The sequence below is a fragment of the Theropithecus gelada genome, chromosome 10 (genome assembly GCF_003255815.1).
Source record: "Theropithecus gelada isolate Dixy chromosome 10, Tgel_1.0, whole genome shotgun sequence".
Taxonomy (NCBI): Eukaryota; Metazoa; Chordata; class Mammalia; order Primates; family Cercopithecidae; genus Theropithecus; species Theropithecus gelada.
In genome coordinates, this window is record NC_037678.1 from 72937659 (window position 1) to 72961753 (window position 24095).

The 24095-nt window shown below is 44.7% G+C and overlaps 1 protein-coding gene and 1 long non-coding RNA gene across 7 annotated transcripts in view; one reads left to right on the top strand and one right to left on the bottom strand.

Annotated features, from left to right (window-relative positions):
- Positions 1 to 24095, bottom strand: part of SIRPG (signal regulatory protein gamma) — a 58396-nt gene that overhangs the window by 24983 nt on the left and 9318 nt on the right. Inside the window, exons 3-6 of one of the 6 annotated variants that reach the window (XM_025399261.1) lie at positions 13112 to 13429; positions 12169 to 12501; positions 7388 to 7472; positions 6314 to 6800 (exon numbers count right to left, since the gene is read on the bottom strand). The exons of 1 other annotated variant lie outside the window; for it this stretch is intronic. In XM_025399261.1, the coding sequence (XP_025255046.1) occupies positions 7390 to 7472; positions 12169 to 12501; positions 13112 to 13429 (734 nt within the window). In that variant the 3' untranslated portion in view covers positions 6314 to 6800; positions 7388 to 7389. Of the gene's footprint in view, positions 1 to 6313; positions 6801 to 7387; positions 7473 to 12168; positions 12502 to 13111; positions 13430 to 24095 lie in introns of those variants that run through there. 4 more of the 6 variants (XM_025399260.1, XM_025399262.1, XM_025399259.1 and 1 more) reach the window with 4 other exon arrangements.
- LOC112632985 lies at positions 11022 to 23983 on the top strand. Its single transcript, XR_003121467.1, has 3 exons — positions 11022 to 11233; positions 14125 to 14269; positions 21531 to 23983. It is a non-coding gene; the product is annotated as an uncharacterized LOC112632985 (long non-coding RNA).

Sequence of the window (24095 nt, forward strand, 5' to 3'; positions counted from 1 at the left end):
CTGCACCAGCCTCAACCACATGCTACTCATTTGGGGACAGGAGGAGGGATGACAGGACCTGCTCAATGTTGGAGAGGAATCAGGTCTGCTCTTGAAATGGTTCCCTACTCCAAACGTTTATCAATATAACTGGCAAAACTTTGCCCCAGTTTAGTTTCATGTGGACCTTAGCACTTTCATGTGCCTGCCTCCAGAAGAAGGAATTACTTCCTGACTTCTTCCAGGAGAGGAAGTGGGCTTAGGGTAATAAGGATCTGTTTTGTGGGGTGAGGTGGGGATTATGGGTTATGGAGAGGGTATAAGCTTATTATGGGGGAGAATATGGAGGGCAGATTCCTGGGGCAGTCACATCAATTTCAATACTCTTTGCTCTGCACACAGAACTCCTATTCCATTCATCACTGTGTTCAGATGGGAACTGAGGAGGGCGGGAGAATAAATACCCTGGCTAAGAAGATGTGTTAAGGAGTTGGGGAAGTTACTGGGCCTACCTAGGTTCAGTTTTGCCTTCTAACCTTGGGATAATAAGTATCCCTGCCATGTTCTGGTGAACATCAAAAGAGATAATGACTATACATCCCTGAGATTCAGTAGGTTATTATTGATACGCATGGTGCCAGGTGAAGAGGGAACTCAAATATTGCTTTTAAATGCAGTCCTCCTGCATGCTGAGTTTCCCACTAGTGGCCTTCTCTCAGCTTCCCAGGACTTCTGGGACCCAGCTTATATGGTATACTTGGTCTACCTCTGACACTCTGAGATCAATCACTCCCTCTGGATCCTCTTCACCCTGCTTTTTGTCAATCGGTAGATGAATTCCTTTTCTTACAATCTCCGACTGCGTGACTTTCAGCAAGACACTTGACTTCTCTAAGCCCTAACTTAATTACATGTAAATGGAAGTTATAACATGCACTTTGTAGTGATGTGGTAAGAGTAATATAAACCATACAGAAGGCTTGATTCATATTTAATTATAACCAAAAAATTGTGGCTATAATTACATTTGTGTACAGGAAGAGTTCACTGCTTTCTTGATATGCTTGTGCTTCAGAAAAACTTCCTTGGTAGGAGAAATGGTTTCTCCTGCATCATCTATGACTAAGAAAGACCTGTCTGGAAACCTCTCTTTCCCATGCTGAGCTTGTAATCCTTCACCTATCATGAGTAATTGTCAAATGAAATCGTAAAAGTCATCACATTTCCACCCAAATTTCTGTTTCAATGTGGCAGATGCACAATGGGTGAAATCATCACCTCCTTCTCCACAGTCACAGAAATGAACATAAAAATGATAGAATCATGTTAATCGATGCCAAATTACACTTTAAAACAATAAACTAGTCTCTAGATGACATGAAGGGTAGTAGCTGCTGTGTTTATTGTAGATGTCCTGTGCTCCAGATACTGTGCCAAGCATTTTATGTCAGTTACCTTATTAATTCATCAGTCTGGCCCCAGGAAATTAGCACTACCATTAACCTTTTTTTACAGGTGAGGAAACTTGAGGCACGCAGGCAATAATAAATTTGTTCAACATCACCCAGCTTTTAGAACTAGAACACAGGTTGTCACACTCCATGGCCTTCACTTTTAACAGTTCAAACTTCCTCCTTTAGCTCGGAGAAGTTTGATCATCTGGAACCTTCTTCTCTCAGCACGTCAAAGTCATTCTCCGTCCAGCTTTGTTCCGTTGCTGGCAAGGAGCTGTGTTCCTTTGAAGGGAGAGAATGGTGATCATTAAGAAGTCAGGAAACAACAGGTGCTGGAGAGGATGTGGAGAAATAGGAACACTTTTACACTGTTGGTGGGACTGTAAACTAGTTCAGCCATTGTGGAAAACAGTGTGGCGATTCCTCAAGGATCTAGAACTAGAAATACCATTTGACCCAGCCATCCCATTACTGGGTATATACCAAAAGGATTATAAATCATACTGCTATAAAGGCACATGCACACGTATGTTTATTGCGGCACTAATTACAATTGCAAAGACTTGGAACCAACCCAAATGTCCATCAGTGACAGATTGGATTAAGAAAATGTGGTACATATACACCATGGAATACTATGCAACCATAAAAAAGGATGAGTTCATGCCCTTTGTAGGGATATGGATACAACTGGAAACCATCATTCTCAGCAAACTATCGCAAGAACAGAAAACCAAACACCGCATGTTCTCACTCATAGGTGGGAATTGAACAATGAGAACAATTGGACACAGGAAGGGGAACATCACACACCAGGGCCTGTCATGGGGTAGGGGGAGGGGAGAGGGATAGTATTAGGAGATATACCTAATGACGAGTTAATGGGTGCAGCACACCAACATGGCACATGTATACATATGTAACAAACCTGCACGTTGTGCACATGTACCCTAGAACTTAAAGTATAATAAAAAATTTTAAAAAACAAACTAATGACAATAGGTATAAATATAGCAATGGCAAAAGCTATAACACAAAATAGTTTGAAAATGTTGCAATAGAAATACTATCTTAAGAAGTATAGTTTAAGGTAAAAAGCACAAATGGTTGAAAGAGAAATGTTTCCTTTTATGAAAGTAACAACTAACCTGAAAGATGAGTCATAAAATATTATGCCTTCAAAAATTATCATTTGAAATATATGACTCAAATATTGATAGAATAGTTTCCATACTTTGGCAGAATCTCTACTTAAAGCAGGAAGATGACTTCCTGTGAACTCCAATCCTTCACTGAAGATCTATTAGATGCACGGATACAATTTGAGTGAAAAATGTTGTGGAAATCATGTGGAGAATTGAATTTCAAATTTAGGTTGACTTTGTGCAGTACAGATACAGCCTGAATTTTTGAGAAAACCAGGAGCCTGGGGAACCATAAACTAAAATTCTCTTTCTGTCAAGTTTAGCCCTGCAGTCATGACACAAGGTGCAGATAATGAGATAAGGCTGTGGGACAAGTGACGAGTCGGTGGATGTTTGAGAAGAGCAAAGGTTAAGCTTGTGGGCTTAGGAATCAGAACTTCTAGGTTTGAATTTAGTTCTATCAGTTCTAGCTGTGTGACCTAAGGGAACCTGTTTAACATCTCTGCTTCTTGAGTTCTCTCAAATATAAAATGGAAATAATAATCATATCAACTTCAGAGGTTTGCTATGGTGATAAAATGGATTAACATATGCAAATTCCTTAGTAATTGCTGACTGTCCTCCAAAAGTTAGATGTTATAGTTATTAGGTGGTGTTTTGGTAATACCTTTAAAAAACAGACTCTCTGTCCTAGAGGATTTATGATGCAGTTGCAACAACCCTGGCCAATGGCTGGGGGGTATGCAAGTACCACCACATGATGAGTGTGGGTCATGTGTCCAGTCCTATAATCACGAAGTCATTACTAGCACCAGGGTTACGGTACAAGCATGGCCTCAGAAAATCACTATGACTAGGGAAAGGCACATCCTAGTAAGAGTCTGCACAGATGCTCATGGAAAAGGTGCTCCAAATCTTGTCTCCTGCTGGGATGGGAGAGAAGAAAATGTTCCCAAATGGAAATCTATAAAAACGGGTGAGATGGGCTGAGAGGGTGAGGAGACATTACATATAAATACACCTTTGTAGAACAGGCTGCACTCACCTGTGAGTCCCAATAGCATAAAGAGGCAAGAGTTGTCCAGGTGGGCTGGAAGACAGCTATGGCCATTGCCTGCTGTGTTCAAAGTTTTATCATGGGGAGACCCCAGCCTCTAAGCCCTGCAGGAAAGGAGAAGCCCCACCTGCCATGACATCTGAGGAGGGAATTTGCCGTGGAAGGAAAAGGCCACGAGACTGGCACAGTCTCATAGTAAAAGAGGAAGCAGGCACAGTTGCCACCCCTGGGAAGTTGCTGATATCCACTTTGGGGTTCCCACGCCTGGGAACCTTGGACAGTAGTGGAGACAGTTTGACTGCCCTGGGCCTGCTCTCTGTCCCAGAGGCACTCCCTTCATGCCAGGGTTCCCTTGGCCCTTCCTCATTGGACAGCCCTGATCCATGGGGCCGTGTAGCTAAGGACTGAGTTTGGATCTTCAGAGACTGAAATTCTGGGTGTGGAAAGTTTGAGGTCTTGTTATTGTAGTAGCCTTTAAGGATGGAAGCAAAACTCCTGGATGACCCCTGCAAAAATTCCCTAGAGCCAACATCAAGTAACAAGATGATGTAAGAAATAACAACTCTTGTTATAAGAAATAACAACTCTTCTTAGGTCTGTCAGAGAAATGAGGTCACAGAACAGACCACTGTCTCCAACATTGGAAGTTAGACAAAACGATATAGAAAATTACAACTTCCTGAAGCCAAAACCTCCATGGGAACCAGTGCCAGGGTAGGAAAACCTGCACTGTAATTGAAGAATTGCTAGAGACTTGGCGTGGGCCAGTCTAAGAAACAGATTCCAGGAGGACCCAGTCACAGGGAACTCCAACACTGTTGTGAGTTTTACCTCCAGGAGCTTGATTAGGTACTCAGAGTGAATATGACAGAAATATTCACTTATGCTTCCTGTGGGGTGGGGAGGGGAAAGTGAACCATTTTGAAATACACCAGAGCGTTCTTTCTTCTTACCAAGCCCAGCTCTCAGGAGAAACTATTTTTACCAGAGCCTAATCTGCTGGAATTTGATCAGAGCCTAACCTACCTTGGGAAGGCGAGCAACCAACTCCAGTCCCCTCTAGCCATCCTGTCTCACCATAGGGGGAAAAACTGAGAGGCACTTGTGAAGTCCACAGGCCAGGGGCACAGGCTCACACAAGACTGCAACCCCATGTAACTGGTGATGAGCCCGTGTGACATTTTTGGGAAACAAATAATTGAAAGACAGATTGGACAACCACAGTGAAAATACAGTGAATAAATGAGCAGTGAAAATGCTGGAGGTAAGGTTCAAATTGAATGTCGGTGGCGTTATAGAGGCATAAATAGCTGGTGGAGGCAACGTAGATCCTGGTAGTGTTTGAGAAGCTTCAGATAGGCAGCCCCCAGGACTTAGAGAAGGTGAATTTAACAGATATGGGATGGGGTGCTGACAAATAGGGTGAAGGTGTCCCTGAGGATGTGACAACAGCAAAAATCTTCACGTGAAAGGAACTTTTGCAGAGATTTCACCACACTGAAAATGCAAATGCTAAGGTGCTAGAAACAAATCCAAACTTAGAGAGGAAGGTGATAAAACACCCAGGTAGAAAGGATGTTTGCTCCATATCAGAAGTGTACAAGAAGGAGGTAAGCACTCTTTCAACTACCCTTGAAACATTTTTACAAAGAAATAAAATACTTGAACGCTCGATGTTTCCAATGTTTGGAATTACGGTGTACTAATAAATATTCATTTATTATTTTTTATTGCCTTCTACATTTGTAACTGACAGTATGAGAGTTTCCGATATTTTGACAAAAGATTGTAAAGGTCACAAAATGATCACTGTTGTTCTGATTGGATGTGGAGATTGCTTTCCTGGGTTTCTGGTTTCACAGTCATTCTTGCAATCCTGCTCTGCCATGAAAAGTTAGGGCTGCCTGTATTCGGTATAATGCTTATGGTAATAAATGCTAAATAAAAATTAATCAGGATAAGAGAAATTAAAATGTCGGGGTAGACGGGAGAATTGATACTATGTACAGGGTGGTTTGCAAAAGGTGCCTTTAATAAAGTGACCTTAAGCAGAGGCCTGAAGGAGGGATGAAGGGAGTCATGCAGCTGTGTTGGGGAAGAAGCAACAATTTGACTTTTCCAAAAATCACTGTAGCTGAAAAATGAAAGCCAACAGAGGCTACAGAAGTGTTCCCGGAAGAGAGGATGCTGACCAGGACAGGGAGGGGTGGCGGAGGTGAGAAGTGTTCAGGTTAGGGATGGAACTCAGTGTTGTCCTGCAGCAAGCTTGGACTGACCCCTGAAAGCCAACTGTTAAATTTCAGGAATTTTGCAATCCAGTTGTTAAACTTCTAGTAGCTTGAAACTGGCCATGTTGGGGGTGATTACACCACAGAAATTGTCAAGCACAACAAATCAGTTTTTTTTTTTTTTTTTTCATTTAAGAGAGTCCGTTTTTAAACACTTACCGTCTCATGAGTGGTCATAAGTATTTTGAAGGCAGAATTGAATATGGGGTGTAAAGAGACATCAAGGAGGACTCCAGGAGTCAAGGAGGCTTTTGGACTGTGGCAGCATTTCTGCCATGAGCAGCAGGGCTGGGAAGCCTGCAGGATGCTAGAACTAGTGTTCCCATCACAGAGAGAGCAGGGAGAGATTCTTTGTTTCTGAGTGTGAGGAGTAGGACCCTTAGACAAAGAGGAAGGAGAATCTTTTTATTTTCTTAAAACCACTTTGGGAGTGCATTTGTATTCAAGAGGCGATAGAGAACCTCAACAAGGCTGGGGAGTTGGGGTAGTCAGGAATCTGGAAGACAGGATAACTCTTGAAAGCCTGGAGAGAGTCTGTGGTTTATGGCCAGTCCCAAGGCGATGGATGGGAGGAGTCCTGGTGTGTTTAGACATGGCGTGTTTCTCACATTCTAGGGAGGTGTCATAAGTCAGTGCCCAGAGCCCAGTCCCATGGCCCCTGCTCAGGACCATGAATGAAGACCCTGCTCTGGGGCATCAAGGTCTGTGTGAAGGAGCAACAGGAGCCTGTGGGCAGGCAGATGTCTTGGGAGGGGAGGCGTTTGGAGCCAAGTCTAGAGAAGCTTCTCACTGACTCATTCTCTCAAGCTGAGCCTCTCAAGAAAGGAAGGAGGCAGCAGAGATGAGGGTCCCACGTGGCAGGGGAGGAAGGAAGGAGCTGTGGGAAAACACATCCACATTTAGTCATCTGCTCATCATTCAAGAAATGTTTCCTGAGAGTCTGTTACGTTCCTGGGGCTGGTCTCCTGCAATGCCTGTCACTGGTGGACAGGCAGACCTGAGATAGAACTCTGTGTGCTCAGCCATCCTGCCGAGTCCTGATGCCCTTTCCCATATTCCTTCCACTCAGACACCCAGAGGGTCAGAGCACAAATAGCCTTCAGAGCTTCTCATCCGGGCTTCTCAACATTGGTCTACAATGTGGATTCCTCTGACCCCATCGAGTCCCAGCATTCAAATAATCTACAGATAGCCTGGAAGGAACCACCCACTCATCACTGCCTCCATGAAACTCCCAGGGCACTGTGGACACCTTTGAACACGTTTCAAGCATCCCACATCGTATACCATTCACATAATTTCTGGGGATTGGGAGCCTCTTAGAGGGTTCCCCAAGACTTCCCAGGGTGCGGAGGGAGCTTAACTCCATGGACCCTGATGCTGCATGGCATGTGGGCTGGGCCTCCCTGTTGGCCTTGCCCTTATGGAATAGCCCTTGGTCGGTCCTCCCTTCCTTGTACTTACAGTCAGGTCTTCTGCTTCCAGGGGATGTAGATGGGGCCCAGGAGGACAGCTATGAGGAGCAGCACAGTAAGAGATGATGCCGGGCCTGGAAATCAGGGAAGAGGAGGAGCTATGAGAGAGGCCACTTGGGAGGCCCTTGTAGGGGCCTCCGCCTCCATCTGAGGCTGCCTGGGCCCATCTATGCCCCACCTTTGAACTTGCATCCTGCCCTGGCTATCCTCACTCCAGCACAAGGCAGAAGCCACAGAAAGAGGCTCCCCATTCTCACTCATCCTGTCCCGGGTTGCCAGCTTATTCTCCTGGAGGGAAGAGGTGGAGGGAGCGTGTACTCAGGTATTCATACATGTGGCAACTGGGTTCCTTACTTGACCCTCACAAGCCTGTGGGAGCAGGGATTATCATTCTGTTCTGATAGGGAAACTGAGGCCCATGGATTTTAGGGAGGGTCACAAGGTTACTTGCATTCAAACCTAAAGAAGCTCATCACTAGTGTTCCTTAGGATGATCCATGAGACCGTATCCTTTGGAACAAAACAAGTCCAACTTCCCAGGGAAATTTTAATGACTGTAAAAGCGTAGGCAGGTGGCTTGAGGATGGCTTCACAATGAGAGTTGCAGGTTCCCTGTTTAGCCCCAGAAGTAAGGGGAGGACTCTGTGTTCTCAGAACCTGGAGGAGCCGTGGAGTGCTGGACATAATGAAACCATCTGGCTAGAAAACACCCTGGTGAGTCATGGAAATGGGTCTCATGCTTGGGAGGGCCTCAGACGTCACCTAGGCCACCTCAACTCCAGTGCAGGTGTCATCTGAAATCTTTCTGTTAGTTGGCCACACTCAGTCACAGGGAAGCACCTGTTTGGACTCTGCATTTTTAACATGAGCAGTTTGGGCTTTAAAATAAACATTTTTAACAAGAGCAGTTCGGGCTTTTAAAATCAACATTTTTAACACGAGCAGTTTGGGCCATTAAAAATATTACAGTGTATTTTAAATAAATAAAATGGTGCTGGTGGGTCCTTAAGGAAGAAATGGAAATCTCAGCATCTTTGGCTGCTGGAGTGTTAGAGGCCAGCAGTTCTCGGCTGGGTGGCTCTCTGGGACTTCTCCCTTGAGAGCTGCACTGCCCAAGTTCACTCCTCCTTCTAAGGGACAGCCCACAAGAAAGATTGGCTGAATTGAAAATAGGAGGGCCACGCCTCTCTCCTCAATTAAAAACCCTCTCAGCTCTCCGATCTCCCCAGGAGCAGCTGGGTCTTTGTCCTACTTGCACTGTAGCTCAGCACCTCCCTCCTCCTACAGTCCTGCCTCCCCATTTCCTGAGGCATGTTGACCCTACAGCTCCTCAGGAAGCTTCCTGCATTCCTGTATCCATCTCTAGTCTGCCTTACAGAGAAACTGACCTTGGTAAGTGGTCTGGAAAACAGACTCTAAAATATAAGTTTGAAACCTGTATACTCATCAGCTCGTAATGAGGACCCCAGGGCTGGCAGTGAGTGGGGCTAGGCACCATGGCTTGTGGCTGTGATGCAGTCGATAAAACTTTCACTGGCAGTAAACTGGGATGGTGTAACCACAGGCAGGAAATTCCTTGGCATCAGGCTTTTGAAACACATTGGGAAATGGTAGTCATAAGGACTAAGTTGTTTGATGGCTATCACTGGGCATCAATTTTTTGGGGGAAAGATGCTGAGAAGCTAAGAGTGATTGATTATGAGTTAAGGTTCACTGTGAAAGCAAGAGGACTTCTTGGCAGCACTGTACTTTCTTATCTCTTGTGACTACATGGCAGAAAGAACAGAGGGTTGGGCTCTGGACATCATTAAAAGAGTAGCAGAATCACAGAGGAGGATGAATCTCAGCTTCAACGGTTGCTATGCTGGGGTAGGGTCCTAATGGGGAAGTTGTGGGACCCTGAGATGTGGGAATGGACATTTGGGTCAAAGCACTTAAAGATCTTCAGCTGATGTAGGAGCTGCCAGGTACAATTGCAGCAGCATAGTTACTTATTTCTACAAAATATCCTCCCCAAATCAAAATAAAAAATGAAAACAAAATAGTAACTTCTGCACAGCCCTGTTCTCAGTATTACTTGAAGATAGAAGGCCAAACTGCAAAATGACTGTGAGTCAAAACACTCACCTAACCCTAGTGCACAGTCTGTCACCAGGCTCTCACACCAATGGTGCAGCACTTACGTAATCACAAGGCATCTTGCACTTTACCTGCCAGCCTAGACAACTTAAAATGCATTTCCAGCCTTAGTACCTGAGCAAAGATGCTACATCTGGCAAACCGAAGGCACCCAAAAATGGCAGCCCTGGTCCTGCTCCAAGCCAGTGTGGATGAATAACTAAAAAGCAAATGCAATCCAGTCTTGATGGTGCAGTTTTACCTCCCTGAGAAGTAAAACTACGAACCTTAGAAACATCACAAGGAACAGGAATAGGAGAAATTCCAAGGTGGGAGAGGAAGAAGGGAGACTGACTAGGGGCCTCAGGACAGAGGGACAGCCCTGCAGCCAGGCACCTGGAACCCACCCCCCAATACCAGCCCAGCCATAAACAGAGGCAAAGGAATGACATAGAAAAGAGCAAAAGCCTCAAGTCAATTAAATCACCACTTCAAGAAACTAGAAAAAGTAGAACAAAATAAACTCAAAGCAAGCAGGAGACAGGAATTAATACAAAGAAGAGTGCAAAAAATTAATAAACTGAAAACAGAAAAACAATTTAAAAAACTCACTGAAAAAAGTGGTCCTTTGAAAAGATCAATAAAATGGGGGAAAAAAAATATAGCAAGGCTGATGAAGAAGAAAACAGAAATGGCATATTTTCTTTTTTTTTTTTTGAGACGGAGTCTTGCTCTGTGCCCCAGACTGGAGTGCAGTGGCACAATCTCGGCTCACTGCAAGCTGCGTCCCCCCGGGTTCACACCATTCTCCTGCCTCAGCCTCCTGAGTAGCTGGGACTACAGGCGCCCGCCACCTCGCCTGGCTAATTTTCTTGTATTCTTAATACAGACGGGGTTTCACCGTGTTAGCCAGGATGGTCTCGATCTCCTGGCCTCGTGATCCGCCCGCCTCGGCCTCCCAAAGTGCTGGGATTACAGGCTTGAGCCACCGCGCCCGGCCGGCATATTTTCAATATCAGGTTGAAACAGGGGATATCACCATAGACCCTTCAGACACCAAAAAGATAATAAGGAGATATTATGAACAATTCTACACACAAAAATATGACAACTTAGATAAAATGGACACAAACTTCTTCAAAAAGCACCGCTTACCGGAACTCACCCAATATGAAATGAGTAGTATGAGTAACACTAAACTATTGAGGAAATTGAATTCATCATTTTAAAACACCCCTCAAAATTCTTGAGACCCAAGTGTTTCAGAGAAAAATACTGCAAAGCATTTAAAGATGAATTAAATCCAAATTTAGTGCACAGAAAAATAGTCATAATAGGAATTTGAGGAAAATTTGCATGTATACTCCATTTTAGATGATATGAGGGAATTGTTTTAATAATTTTATGAAATTCAGTGATTAATAATTTGAAATAACATAATATATTATATATTATAATATTATATATATTATATATAACTATAATAATGATAAACCTGTCTTTAGTCATAAGATCACCCAACTATGGATTCCATTTACAAATGAGTGTACACGCATGACTGAGTTAGCTGTGGACGTGATCACACACCTTCCATACATCTCTGATTATAGAAGACATTGTTTGCCCTCCATTTCCTATATTTACTCTTCCAGCAGGCAGGGACATGGACAAATCTATGACTTAGCACTGACCCAGCAGATAAGACTAACACCATAAGGTATGTGGGAGGAACCTGGGCCTCTGAAAAGTCTCGTGGAGTTAAGACCCCTCCTGGTATTACGTAAGAGGGAAGTAAGACATATTTTGGTCATAGAGAGGGGAATACAGGCCAACTTCAGGTCCATGGGATAATGCCCAGCAGAAGAGGAATGTTTCTCTAACTAGCACAAATTTGCATTTTAGGCTGATACTGACCTTGTCCTCAGGGACCCAGATTTACTTTAATTAGTTTGAACCAATCACCTGATCTAAAGGCAAGAGGTCTTCAACAACATCCCCCATGACTTCCCAAGTCCTGGTTTCCCCTTCTTTAAAACTCCAGACTCACCGGGTGATTGAAGCAAAAACAGAGATCATAGATGAATGGAAATTTGCACTTAGTAAATTTGCAGAGGAGGTTGTAATTATTGTTGCTCAAATATCACCATCAGGACACAGAAGAGGTCTGTTCTGTGACCATTCATGGTCACCTGCAGGCCTGGTACCGTTTTAAACTACATTTGTCTTTCTGAAATATACACAGTAGATGTCAGGGTGTACTGGGATGAGGTCATAAATGTGGATGGAAAAGTTTAGGATGAAACAGAAACAAAGCAGAAGTTACAAAAAGTAGGGAGCACGAGGGTGGGCTGATGAGAAACAGGGGCGTAACAACTCTCAAGGAATAAGGGAAGGCAAAGGACTCTATGAAAAGATGGTTCCCCCTGCCTCCCTCTTTGCTTCTTAAATATATATTTATGTCAAAAGTTCTATTAACTTGTGCATCAAATTCTTACTAGTGGTGACTCTTGGTATGTGGGATTTGGGGGGATGGAGCTGACATTAAAATTTTACTTTGTATTTATAGACTTCTAGCTTATTTTATAACAAGCGTGGATATTACTTTTAACATGAAAGAAAGAGACAAAATTTAAAAATTTTGAATAACCTCACCATGGGTGGCATCTGAGCTCTGGTCCTTCTGGTGGGCTGAGACCTCCAGGACAAGGCTTTTGTTGACCGCCAGCTGTCCATCATGCTTCACCTGGCAAGTGAGGACCACATCATCCCTTTGGTCAGATGTGTCCACCAGGAGCCAGCTTGTCCAGTTGTAGGTACCATCCTTGTTCTCTGTAAGGGTCGAGGCCGTTTCTGTCCGGCACACGTTTCCATTCTCCAGCCAGGTCAACTGTAGATTCTGGGGGTAGAAATTCCTCACCTGGTAGGTGATGTTTACCTGGTTCCCTGCCCTCATGGGCTGTTGAGTAACCTCCAAGGTGGGTGGAACTGAAACAGGACAGGGCAGAAGCTCTGACCTTGTGGCACAGACAGATCACAGAGAGGGCTCCATAACTTAGCTCCCACCACCACGGTGAGGGCATCACCAGGACAGTGCTAGGCAGGCAGCACGTGCTCAGACATTGAGGGTGCTCTTTGCATATGAGTGAAATTACAAAGCACAATGCCTGGCACACAGTAGGTGCCATAGAACTGATAGCTCCTACTAGGGTAAGATTGAGTGAAATCTACAAGTACAACCCCTGGCATGCAGTTGGAATGTCATAACTGTAACAAAATCAGTGCAACTACCAAAGACGTAGGGGCTTGGCTCATAGTAGGTGCTCACTAATAGTAGTTGTTCTTGGTGAGAAAAATGAAGCTCTCTAGTGGAGAGCTTGGCACATGACCAAGTGCCAAAGTCACTGGTCCCCTTGGTCCCATGACTGCTGCCAATAAAATGGTAGTAAGTGACCAGCACACCTAGGTGTATGGGAGGTGGGCAGCACAATTAGGGAATAGATTCCAGGCCATTCAAGCTCTGGAGCAATAGCCTGGGGAGAGGGGAGTGGGTATGGCAGCCAGATGTGGGCTTGGGCTGGGTGTGAGGGTCCTCTACCTCGGATGGCCTCAGACAAGTTGGCAGTCCCACGAAGAGGGTCCCCCTGCAAGGTGACGTGGGCCACCTCACACGTGACCTGAGAGCGAACGTCCCAGGGGGCCAGAACCACCCTGGCTGTGCTGCGGATGCTGTAGGACACACTCTGTCCTGCGGGGTCCACGTTGGTCTGGAAGTCTGAGAGCTCGTTCCCATTTTTGAACCATTTCAGGGTGATGTCTCTGGGGGAGAAGCCGTGGGACTTGCAGGTGAAGCTCACTGTGTGCTCAGGTGTGGCCCTCGCCGCAGGGCCCGATACCACTGGGGCAGAGGGTTTGGCTACAAAAGGAGCATCGATAAACAAGAGACATGACTGAGATGATGATCACTAATAATGAGTGTGTGACACTGTTAAGAACCTTCAGATACGTTAATTTTAATTCTTCTAATAATGTGGAGAGGATGGTGTTCTTATTCTCATTTTACATAGCAGGGTACAAAGGTTGGAAGAGGTGAGGACCAGCCCCAGGTCAGACAGTGTAGGGGAAGGTCCCAGAGGGAGGTCCAGGCCTGAGTTCAAAGTCTTCCTCTCCACACAGGGTGACTTCCACCAACCTGGGCACAGCAACAAAGTTACTGATTGGTCTCCCTTTGTGTATTAACTGGTCCTACCCTGTTTCCCCCGGAGAGCTCACCAACCTCAGAGACGGTGTTTACAGAAGTCAAAGTGAGGAACAATGGCAAAATGGCACCACCGTGAGAACTGCAACCAGGCTGTTCAGCCCATGAGAGGGGTGGCCTGGCATACCCAGCTCCTCATCTGCAAAATGGGACAGCAGCATTTTTCCTTCCCAGGGGTGCAACAAGGATTAAATGAGGCAATGGAAGAAGTTTTGCTTTTGATCAGTCAGAAGATGCTTCATAAAAATAAACACAGATCTGTCTTTAACCTAGACTTTATATACACCCAGAGCTGTCTCTTTGTGTATTTATGAATTTATTTCATATTTTTCATTCTTTTCATAATATTCCAGTAGAGTTTTTGAAAGAAAATGAAGTAGTTAAGGCTAAAACTTTAACATGGAGTCAAGCATTTGTAAGAGCATTGCACTCACACCTGCTGAAGGTCAAGCCACAGGATGTTGCTGTAGACCTGGATAACAACGCACTGAAGTCAAGGTACATGGGATTTTGATCACTCTCATCCTGGAGTGTCCTAATTAAGTAACCAAAGAATACGAGTTTGCAGTTTAGCATTTCTGCCAGCCAATGAACTGTTTTCAAAAACAACCTTTTATGAAAGTCCCCTGTAAAAAGCCTTTCCTGCATTGCCCTATGGGCCACTATTCAGGGCTGCCATGACTCAGGGTTCCCAAATTGCAACTCTTTAATTCACAAATAAATGCTATTTCCTTTGGCCTTCCTATCAATCATTATTTTTTTTAGTTAGCAGGTCTAATCTGTGACAAGTCCCAAATTTGAAAAGAGGGAAGGTTTCTTGGAATCTAGGTCTTCAGTTGGGCCAGTTTGGGGTCAAAAACAATGATCACTGAGTACTAAGAAAGCCAAAGGTGGGTGATTTCTTCATCATTAATCCATTACAAGAGACAAAGATCCAGGCCACCCCAACAGGCAGAAATCTATCCTGGGTCCTGAAAGCACACAAACTGGAGAATCAGAAAAATGAGGATAGTTTCTCCCTGTAGATGAGTCCTAAACGTGTCTCCAGATTGCTAATTATTACCCTGCACCTCCTATAGCAGTCACCAGGAAACATGTGTTAGGCATACTTGCATTTGTAAATATTAACTTGCTCCCAACCACATGCAAACAGTTTATGGGCACAGTAAGAAGGGTGTCACTTGAAGAAGTCAGGTCATCAAGACACCAGCAGCATTGGGCATCTCTAGAGGGCTGAGAGTCTGCAATCATTTCCCATTTGTTGAGGGCTTCTCAGGAGCTGGCTGCTCCCTCTGTACCTCTCAGCTCTTTAATCCTCCCTTCATTGCCTCGAGGGGGTCCTCGTGTGAGTCCCTTATAGGACCAAGGTCTGAGGGGACCCCAGCTGGCAAAGGGCCAAAAGTGGATAAAAATCCCACACTGGTAAGATGAGGGAGGGTGAATGCAAGCACAGAGCCTGGTATGTAGCAGGTGCTTAATAAATGAGCCCTGTGGCTGTTATCAAGAGGTTTGGTCATTACTGCTTCTGAATCTACACATTATTCTTTAGGCAGCAGAACATAGAGGAGCAGAAACACCAAGAAAAGGCTCAAATCCTGCTCCCTGTAGCTCACGAAAAACTCAAATGATAATAGAAGCAAAACCACCAAGTCTGGACAATTGGCTTTCAAAAAACAAGATCATAGGTAGAGCTGGAAGCATTTTGGAAGGAGGAGGGAACAGAGTCCTCTGTGACATCTTTTCATTATTATTATTTTACTTTAAGTTCTGGGATACAAGTGCAGAATGTGTAGGTTTGTTACGTAGGTGTATGTGTTTCATGGGGGTTTGCTGCACCTATCAACCCAACATCTAGATTTTAAGCCCTGCATGCATTAGCTATTTGTCCTAAGGCTCTCCCTCCCCTCATCCCCCAACCCCTGATTGGCCCCGGTGTGTGTTGTTCCCCTCCCTGTGTCCATGTGTTCGCATTGTTCAACTCCCACTTATGAGTGAGAACATGTGGTGTTTGGTTTTCTGTCCCTGTGTTAGTTTGCTGAGGATGATGGTTTCCAGCTTCACCCATGACCCTGCAAAGAACATGAACTCATTCTTTTTTATAGCTGCATAGTATTGCATGGTGTATATGTACCACATTTTCTTTGTCCAGTCTATCACTGATGTGCGTTCAGGTTGGTTTCATGTCTTTGCTATTGTAAATAGTGTTGCAATAAACATATATGTGCATGTGTCTTTATAGTAGAATGAGTAATATTCCTTTGGGTACATACCCAGTAATGATGGTATCTCTGGTTCTAGATCCTTGAGGAATCACCACATTGTCTTCCACAATCGTTGAACTAGTTTACATTCCCACCAAGAATGTAAAAGCGTTCCTATTTCTCCACAGCCTCACCAGCATCTATTGTTTCCTAACTTTTTAATAATCACCATTCTGACCGGCATGAGGTGGTATCTCATTGTGGGTTTGATTTTCATTTCTCTAATGATCGGTGATGTTGAGTTTTTTTTTTCATATATTTGTTGGCCACATAAATGTCTTCTTTTGAGAAGTGTCTGTTCAAATCCTTTGCATACTTTTTGATGGGGCTGTTTGTTTGTTTTTCTTGTGAATTTGTTTACATTCCTTGTAGATTCTGGATACTATATCTTTGTCAGATGGGTAGATTGCAAAAATTTTCTCCCATTCTGTAGGTTGCTTGTTCACTCTGATGATAGTTTCTATTCCTGTGCAGAATCTCTTTAGTTTAATTAGATCCCATTTGTCAACTTTCGCTTTTGTTGCAATTGCTTTTGGCATTTTTGTCATGAAGTCTTTGCCCATGCCTATGCCTGAATGGTATTGCCTAGGTTTTCTTCTAGGGTTTTTATGGTTTTGGGTTTTACATTTAAGTCTTTAATCCATCTTGAGTTAATTTTTGTATAAGGTGTAAGGAAGGAGTCCAGTTTCAGTTTTCTGTATATGGCTAGCCAGTTTTCCCAGCCCCATTTATTAAATAGGGAATCCTTTCCCCATTGCTTGTTTTTCTCAGGTTTGTTGAAGATCAGATGGTTGTAAATGTACAGTGTTATTTCCGAGGTCTCTGCTCTATTCCATTGATCTATATGTCTGTTTTGGTACCAGTACCATGCTGTTTTGGTTACTGTAGCCTTGTAATATAGTTTGAAGTCAGGTAGCATGATGCCTGCAATTTTGTTCTTTTTGCTTAGGATTGTCTTGGCTATACTGGCTTCTTTTTTTGGTACAATATACAATTTAATGTAGTTTCTTCTAATTCTGTGAAGAATGTCAATGGTAATTTGATGGGAATAGCATTGAATCTATAAATTACTTTGGGCAGTATGACCATTTTCATGATATTCATCCTTCCTATCCATGAGCATGGAATGCTTTTCCATTTGTTTTGTGTCCTCTCTTATTTCCTTGAAGCAGTTGTTTGTAGTTCTCCTTGAAGAGGTCCTTCAAATCCCTTGTAAGTTGTATTCCTAGGTATTTTATTATCTTAGTACCAATTGTGAATGGGAGTTCATTCATGATTTGGCTCTTTGCTTGTCTGTTGTTGGTGTATAGGAATGCTTGTGATTTTTGCACATTGATTTTGTATCCTGAGACTTTGCTGAAGTTGCTTATCAGCTTAAGGAGTTTTGGGCTGAAATGATGGGGCATTCTAAATATAGGATCATGTCATCTGCAAACAAAGACAATTTGACTTCCTCTCTTCCTATTTGAATACTCCTTATTTCCTTCTCTTGCTTGATTGCTCTGGCCAGAACTTCCAATACTATGTTGAATAGAAATGGTGAGAGGGGACATCCTTGTCTTGTGCTGGTTTTCAAGGGGAATGTTTCCAGCTCTTGCACATTCATTATGATATTGGTTGTGGGTTTGTCATAAGTAGTTCTTTTTATTTTGAGATATGTTCCATCAATACCTAGTTTATTGAGAGTTTTTAGCATGAAGCAATGTTGAATTGTATTGAAGGCCTTTTCTGCATCTATTAAGATAATCATGTGGTTTTTGTCATTGGTTCCGTTTATGTAATGGATTACGTTTACTGATTTGCATATGTTGAACCAGCCTTGCATCCCAGGGATGAAGCCAACTTGATTGTGGTGGATAAACTTTTTGATGTGCTGTGGGATTCAGTTTGCCGGTATTTTATTGAGGATTTTCACATCGATGCTTATCAGGGATACTGGCCTGATGTTTTAGTTATTTGTTGTGTCTCTGCCAGGCTTTGGTATTAGGATGATGCTGGCCTCATAAAATGAGTCAGGGAGGTGTCCCTCTTTTTCTAGTATTTGGAATAGTTTCAAAAGGAATGGTTCCATCTCCTCTTTGTACCTCTGGTAGAATTCGGCTGTGAATCTGTCTGGTCCTGGGCTTTTTTTGGTTGGTAGGCTTTTAATTACTGCCTCAATTTCAAAACTTGTTATTGGTCTATTCAGGGATTCTACTTCTTGATTTAGTCTTGGGAGGGTGTATGTGTCCAGGAATTTATCCATTTCTTCTAGATTTTCTAGTTTATTTGCATAGAGGTGTTCATGGTATTTTCTGATGGTAGTTTGTGTTTCCATGGAGTCAGCAGTGATATCCCCTTCATCTTTTTTTAATGTGTCTATTTGATTCTTCTCTCTTTTCTTCTTTATTAGTCTAGCTAGTGGTCTATTTGTTAATTTCTTCAAAAAACCAGCTCCTGGATTCATTGACTTTTTTGAAGGGTTTTTTGTGTCTCTAACTCCTTCAGTTTGGCTCTGATCTTAGTCATTTCTTGTCTTCTGCTAGCTTTTGGATTTCTTTGCTCTTGCTTCTCTAGTTCTTTTAATTGTGATATTAGGGTGTTGATTTCAGATCTTTCTAGCTCTCTGATATGGGCATTTAGTGCTATAAATTTCCCTCTAAACACTGCTTTAGCTGTGTCCCAGAGATTCTCATATGTTTTCTCTTTGTTCTCATTGGTTTCAAATAACTTCTTAATTTCTGCCTTAATTTCATTATTTACCCAGGAGTCATTCAGGAGCAGGCTGTTCAATTTCCACGTAGTTGTGTGGTTTTGAGTGAGTTTCTTAATTCTGAATTCCAATTTGATTGAACTGTGGTCTGATAAACTGTCTGCTATGATATCCATTCTTTTGCATTTGCTGAGGTGTGCTTTACTTCCAATTATGTGGTTGATTTTAGAATAAGTGCCTTGTGGCACTGAGAAGAATGTATTTTCTGTTGATTTGGGGTGGAGAGATCTGTAGGTGTTTATTAGGTCCACTTGATCCAGAGCTGAGTTCAAGCCCTGAATATCATTATTAAGTTTTTGTCTCATTGGTCTGTCTAATATTGACAATAGGGTGTTAAAGTCTCCCACTATTATTGTGTGGGAGTCTAAGCCTTTTTGTAAGTCTCTCAGAACTCGTTTTATGAATCTGGGTGCTCCTGTATTGGGGGCACATATATTTAGGATAGTTAGTTGAAATGATCCCTTTACCATTATGTAATGCCCTTCTTTATCTTTTTCGATCTTTGTTGGTTTAAAGTTTCTTTTGTCCGGGAGTAGGATTACAACCCCCGCCTTTTTTTGCTTTCCATTTGCCTGGTAAATTTTCCTCCATCCCTTTATTTTGAGCCTATGTGTGTCTTTGCATGTGAGATGAGTCTCCTAAATACCACACACCAATGGGGCTTGACTCTTGATCCAATTTGCCTGTCTGTGTCTTTTAATTGGGGCATTTAGCCCATTTACATTTAAGCTTAATATTGTTATGTGTGAATTTGATCCTGGCACGGGGATCAGGACCCATTTAACGAAGCACTTTGACTGTCCCTTGGTGGAGTGGGTGTGCTTCAGTGGGGGGTAACCCACTTATCTGGGCTGCCCAGATTTCTCCGAACTAGCAGGAGGAAAAACTAAGTCTGCCAGACTAAGACTGCTGCCACCCCTCCCCATAGGGGCTCAGGCCCAGGGAGATCAGAGTTCTGTCCCTGAGACCCGGTCTGGAGTTGCTGGAGTTCCTGCAAGGAGGCCCCACCCAGTGAGGAGGGATGGGTCTGTCCTGAAGAGGCACTCGGGCCACAGTCTGCCACAGCTGATGTGTTGGGCTGTGGGGGATACTTCTTGGAAACAGGCCATCCAACCTTCCTGGCGCCAGTAGGGGAAAAGCGTGGCCTGGAGCTATAGAGATGGCTGCCACTTTTCCCTTGCCCTGGGAACTTAGTGTGTTAAGCAATGATCAGTCCCAGTGCTGGCTGCCGCCCATCCCCCGAGGAGCTCAGCCGACTTAGACAGCAGGCAACCACAGCTGTGGTCCTGGCGGCCCCTTACCCTGGGATCTCGGCAGCCTTAAGGAGATTCTAGCTAAATGACTGTTGAGAATCTGCATGGCTCTGTGGTTGGGACCCTAGGCCCCAGTGGCGTGGGCCCACGAGTGGGATCTTCCCATCTGTAGGTTGCACAGCTCTGTGGATAAAGCTCGGTTTCACAGGCTAGGTAGCACGCTCACTCACCGCCTCCCTTGACTGGGGGATGGGGGCTTCCCTGCCCCACAGCTCTCAGGTGGGCCGCTGCACCACACTGCTCTTCCTCTCCGTGGGTCTCGCCAGCTGCCTAGTCAATTCTAATGTCAGAACCTGGATACTTTGGTTAGTGTTGCGGGATTTGCTCACTTTTATGGTTCTTTTCCATGGGAGCCTCGGATTACTACTGCTTCTAGTCAGCCATCTTGGCCCTGCCCTGCTGTGACATCTTGGTGTTTTGAGGCAGGGAGGCTTTTGGGGCTGAGGAGTACTGGGATTTCAGTGCTTTTTTAGATACAAATGTTTTCACAATGGAAAGTCCTCTAGCACTGAGGCTGGATCTGAGCAGGGCTTTATCAGGAAACTCTATCTTGGGTCCTGAGGCCTGTACTGTGGGAGGGTCCTAGCCAGGGCACTGAAGCCTCCTGAGATGTTTCCACCACATTTTTTTCTGAAGCACCCACCCCCAGAAAAGTTGTTCTCAAAGCCCCAACCCCAGGGGGCACGACCTTTGCCAAGGGACTGCATATGAGAATCTTCTGGAGTCTTGAAGAGTTCAGATATCCAGGCCCATGTCAGACCAATTAAATTGGCATTTTTAGGGTGGATCCTGAGTCCAGGTTTGTAAACATTTTTGTCAGAATTTCCCAGGTGATTCTAATGGGCGGCCAGGATTGAAAGCTACCAGACTCCACCCCAAACCCCATATATCCTTGAGGCCTGGAGGAGCACTGACCCATCTGAAGTGTCATGGCTTCAGCATCACACAGTTCACATTTAGGGAACATTTACTGCACTCCAGGTGCTGCTCTGAGCATGTTACATGATTTAACTCCTTCAGCTCTGCCCCCAGTCTGTGATGTTAGTGTTATCATCAACAGGCGAGGACACCAAGGCCCACGGTGGTGGTTGCCTTGTCCCAGGTCGCAAAGCTAGAAAGTGACAGAGCCGGGAAGTGGTCCAGGCAGTTGAGATCCTGCCCATGCTGTCCTAACCACTGTTCTGTGGAAGTTCAGTAATCACCTGAACACTACCACCATTAGGGGCTCTGTGCACATCCTCTCCAATCCTCGCAGAACCTAGAGTGGGGGCCATGATTATCAGCATCACACAGATGGAGAAACCGAGGACTCAAGGGAAGGCAAGCCTGGCCTAAGATTACACAACCTTGAAATAGCATCTCAATTTGGGGATGCTTAGAATGTGCTAGGTGATTTACAGAGAGAACCTCAAATCCTATCCCCTCTCCTAAAGGAGTCGTGATGATCACCATTTTACAGATGAGGAAACTGAGGCTGAGAGAAATGAAGGCACTGCCTCCTTGTCCTCCATGTGTCCCAGTGGTCACCTCCTGTGTCCCACCAAGCACTCCTGTCCATCAACAGAGCAAGTGCCCTGAATTCTTGAGCCCCAACACTGACCGCACTCTTAATTATGCCTTCGAGATTCTTGACTTCATGCAATTCTAGTGAGAAGCCTCCCTCCTGGGTGTCCAGGCCCAGATACCCTGTAGCCATAAAACACTGTGGGCTCCTGACAGCCCGAGGGGAGCATGGAAACTTGCTCCTATGGGCCCGATGCACCCCATAGGAAATACGTCATCTCCTCATCCTTGGTCCTTAGCACCAACAAGGGGTGGGCACGTGCTCTGCTGGGCTGCAGGAGGCCCGACTCTGCTCCGTAGATGCTGCTCAGTGAAGGAGAAACAGCGTAACACGGGGGTAGAGTCCTAAATGCTTCATGTGTGCTGAGACCTGTCCTTTAGGAACAAGCTTGATATATGAGACACATGCAGGACCTTTCTGAAAGGAGTGTAAAGCCAGCCCCTCCTACCCCTTCAGGGCTTTTTTTTTTTTTTTCATTTTATTTGTCTGCTTGTTTGTTTGTTTGTTTGACTGACAGAGTTTCACTCTTGTTGCCCAGGCAGGAGTGCAATGCTGCGATCTCAGCTCACTGCAACCTCCACCTTCCAGGTTCAAGCAATTCTCCTGCCTCAGCCTCCCCAGTAGCTGGGATTACAGGCACGTGCCACCATGCCTGGCTAATTTTGTACTTTTAGTAAAGACGGGGTTTCTCCATGTTGGTCAGGCGGTCTCAAACTCCTGACCTCAGGTGATCCACCGGCCATGGCCTCCCGAAGTGCTGGGATTACAGGCGTGAGCCACTGCATCCAGCCTCGGTTTTGTTCTTAATGCTTTTTGCTATAGAACTGAACAATGCCAGAGTTTGGAAAGAGAAGGTTGGAGCACTTCTCCACACTTGAAAAACCAGAGCTGAGTGAGTACTGCAGAGACAAGGGCCGTGAGTCAGGCTGGTGGGGAGGAAACCTTGGCTCCCTGACCTGCTCACCACTCAGGTCTCCTCTCTGAGCCTCAGTGTCCTCATCTTTAAAGGAGGCAACAAATGGCTCCTCCCTCATAGCGCTGGTTATAAGGAGACTCTGGCACAACTGCAGCTCCCTGGCCCCCTTCCCTGCCTCCCTCCTTTGTCATCCAGGGCATCATTTAGGCTAAGAGCATGGCAAAGAGGGGTGAGCACCCTATTAGGAATTAGCAGATCTGAGTCACACCTGAGCTACTTTCTGGCTGTGATTGCCTGGGCTGGGGAGGCACCATCTGGAAACTTCAGTGTCTTTGCCTATATTATCTGCACAATCAGGATAAAGCCACTTCCACATCTATGTTCAAGGGTTGTGGGAAGCCCTGTTGCTACACCATCTAGGAGGGAAATTAGACAATATTCTCATATATGAAAACACACACACCCTCTAACTTAGCAATGTCACTTCCAGTGGGTGTCTCCCACCTGAGTAGGGTGATACATGTACAAAGCCATCCACTGCAGGATTGTTAGTAGCTCAAGTCTGGGAACAACTTACATATCCATTAACAGGATGCTGTGAAATAAATTTTGGTATTTCCATAAATTGGAGTATTCTGCAGCTGTTAAAGAGTGGAGCAGTTCTATGTCCTGACGTGGAATCTCAATATGGAAGGATAGAGCTTATGTTTGGAGGAAGTTTTCCAACCACCAGTGGGTTTTAGTGTCTGAATGTGAGGTGTATTCTGAACCTTTGGGAAATGGATGAAAAAAGAAATCCCGGCTCCCTGATCCATGGTTCTGTCTGAGGAGCTTTTATTTAGCACCTGTGATGCACCAGGTTCTTCTATGAAGACAGTGTCTTAACAAATGCTGGGGAAGGAAGGAGCCTGCCTCGATCCGGACCTGGACTCTAGCTTTGATTCCATCAATAACTGGCCCTGTGACTGTGGACAAGGCCCCTGTCATCTCTTGGCTTAAGTCCCCCATCTGTAAAGGGGAGTTGGGCTGAAAGCCTGAAGGCCTTTTCCATGTTGAAATGTCAGGATTCAGGAAGTGGGATGAGGATTCTGGGCCTCTGGCTGGAAACCCCAAATAGGTTTTATTGCTGCCTTAAATTGGGCACCCCTGAGCCAGCCATATGTATGACCTCTTTCCTGAGGTGAGGGACATTCTGAGATGACCCAGCTCTGCTCAGAGCCCACAGTGACTGTGTGACTCAGTCCTGAAATCACACAAGGCTTCAAATAGACCCACAGCAAACACCAAACTTGTTGGCATCTCCTCCCACCAGGCCATCAGACTGAAGAGTGAATCTGTGCCTCCCAGGAATCTTCCCTGTGTGATGTTTCTGAAGATTAAATAAAGAAACACGATTTACACTCTCCATGCCCTGGATGGATTTCTCCTCATTAGAATGGAAGAGAATGTAAGCTTGGTGGAGGAAGAGCTATTGGCTGTTTCATTCACTGCTGTTTGCACAACATCCAGGGTGGAGTC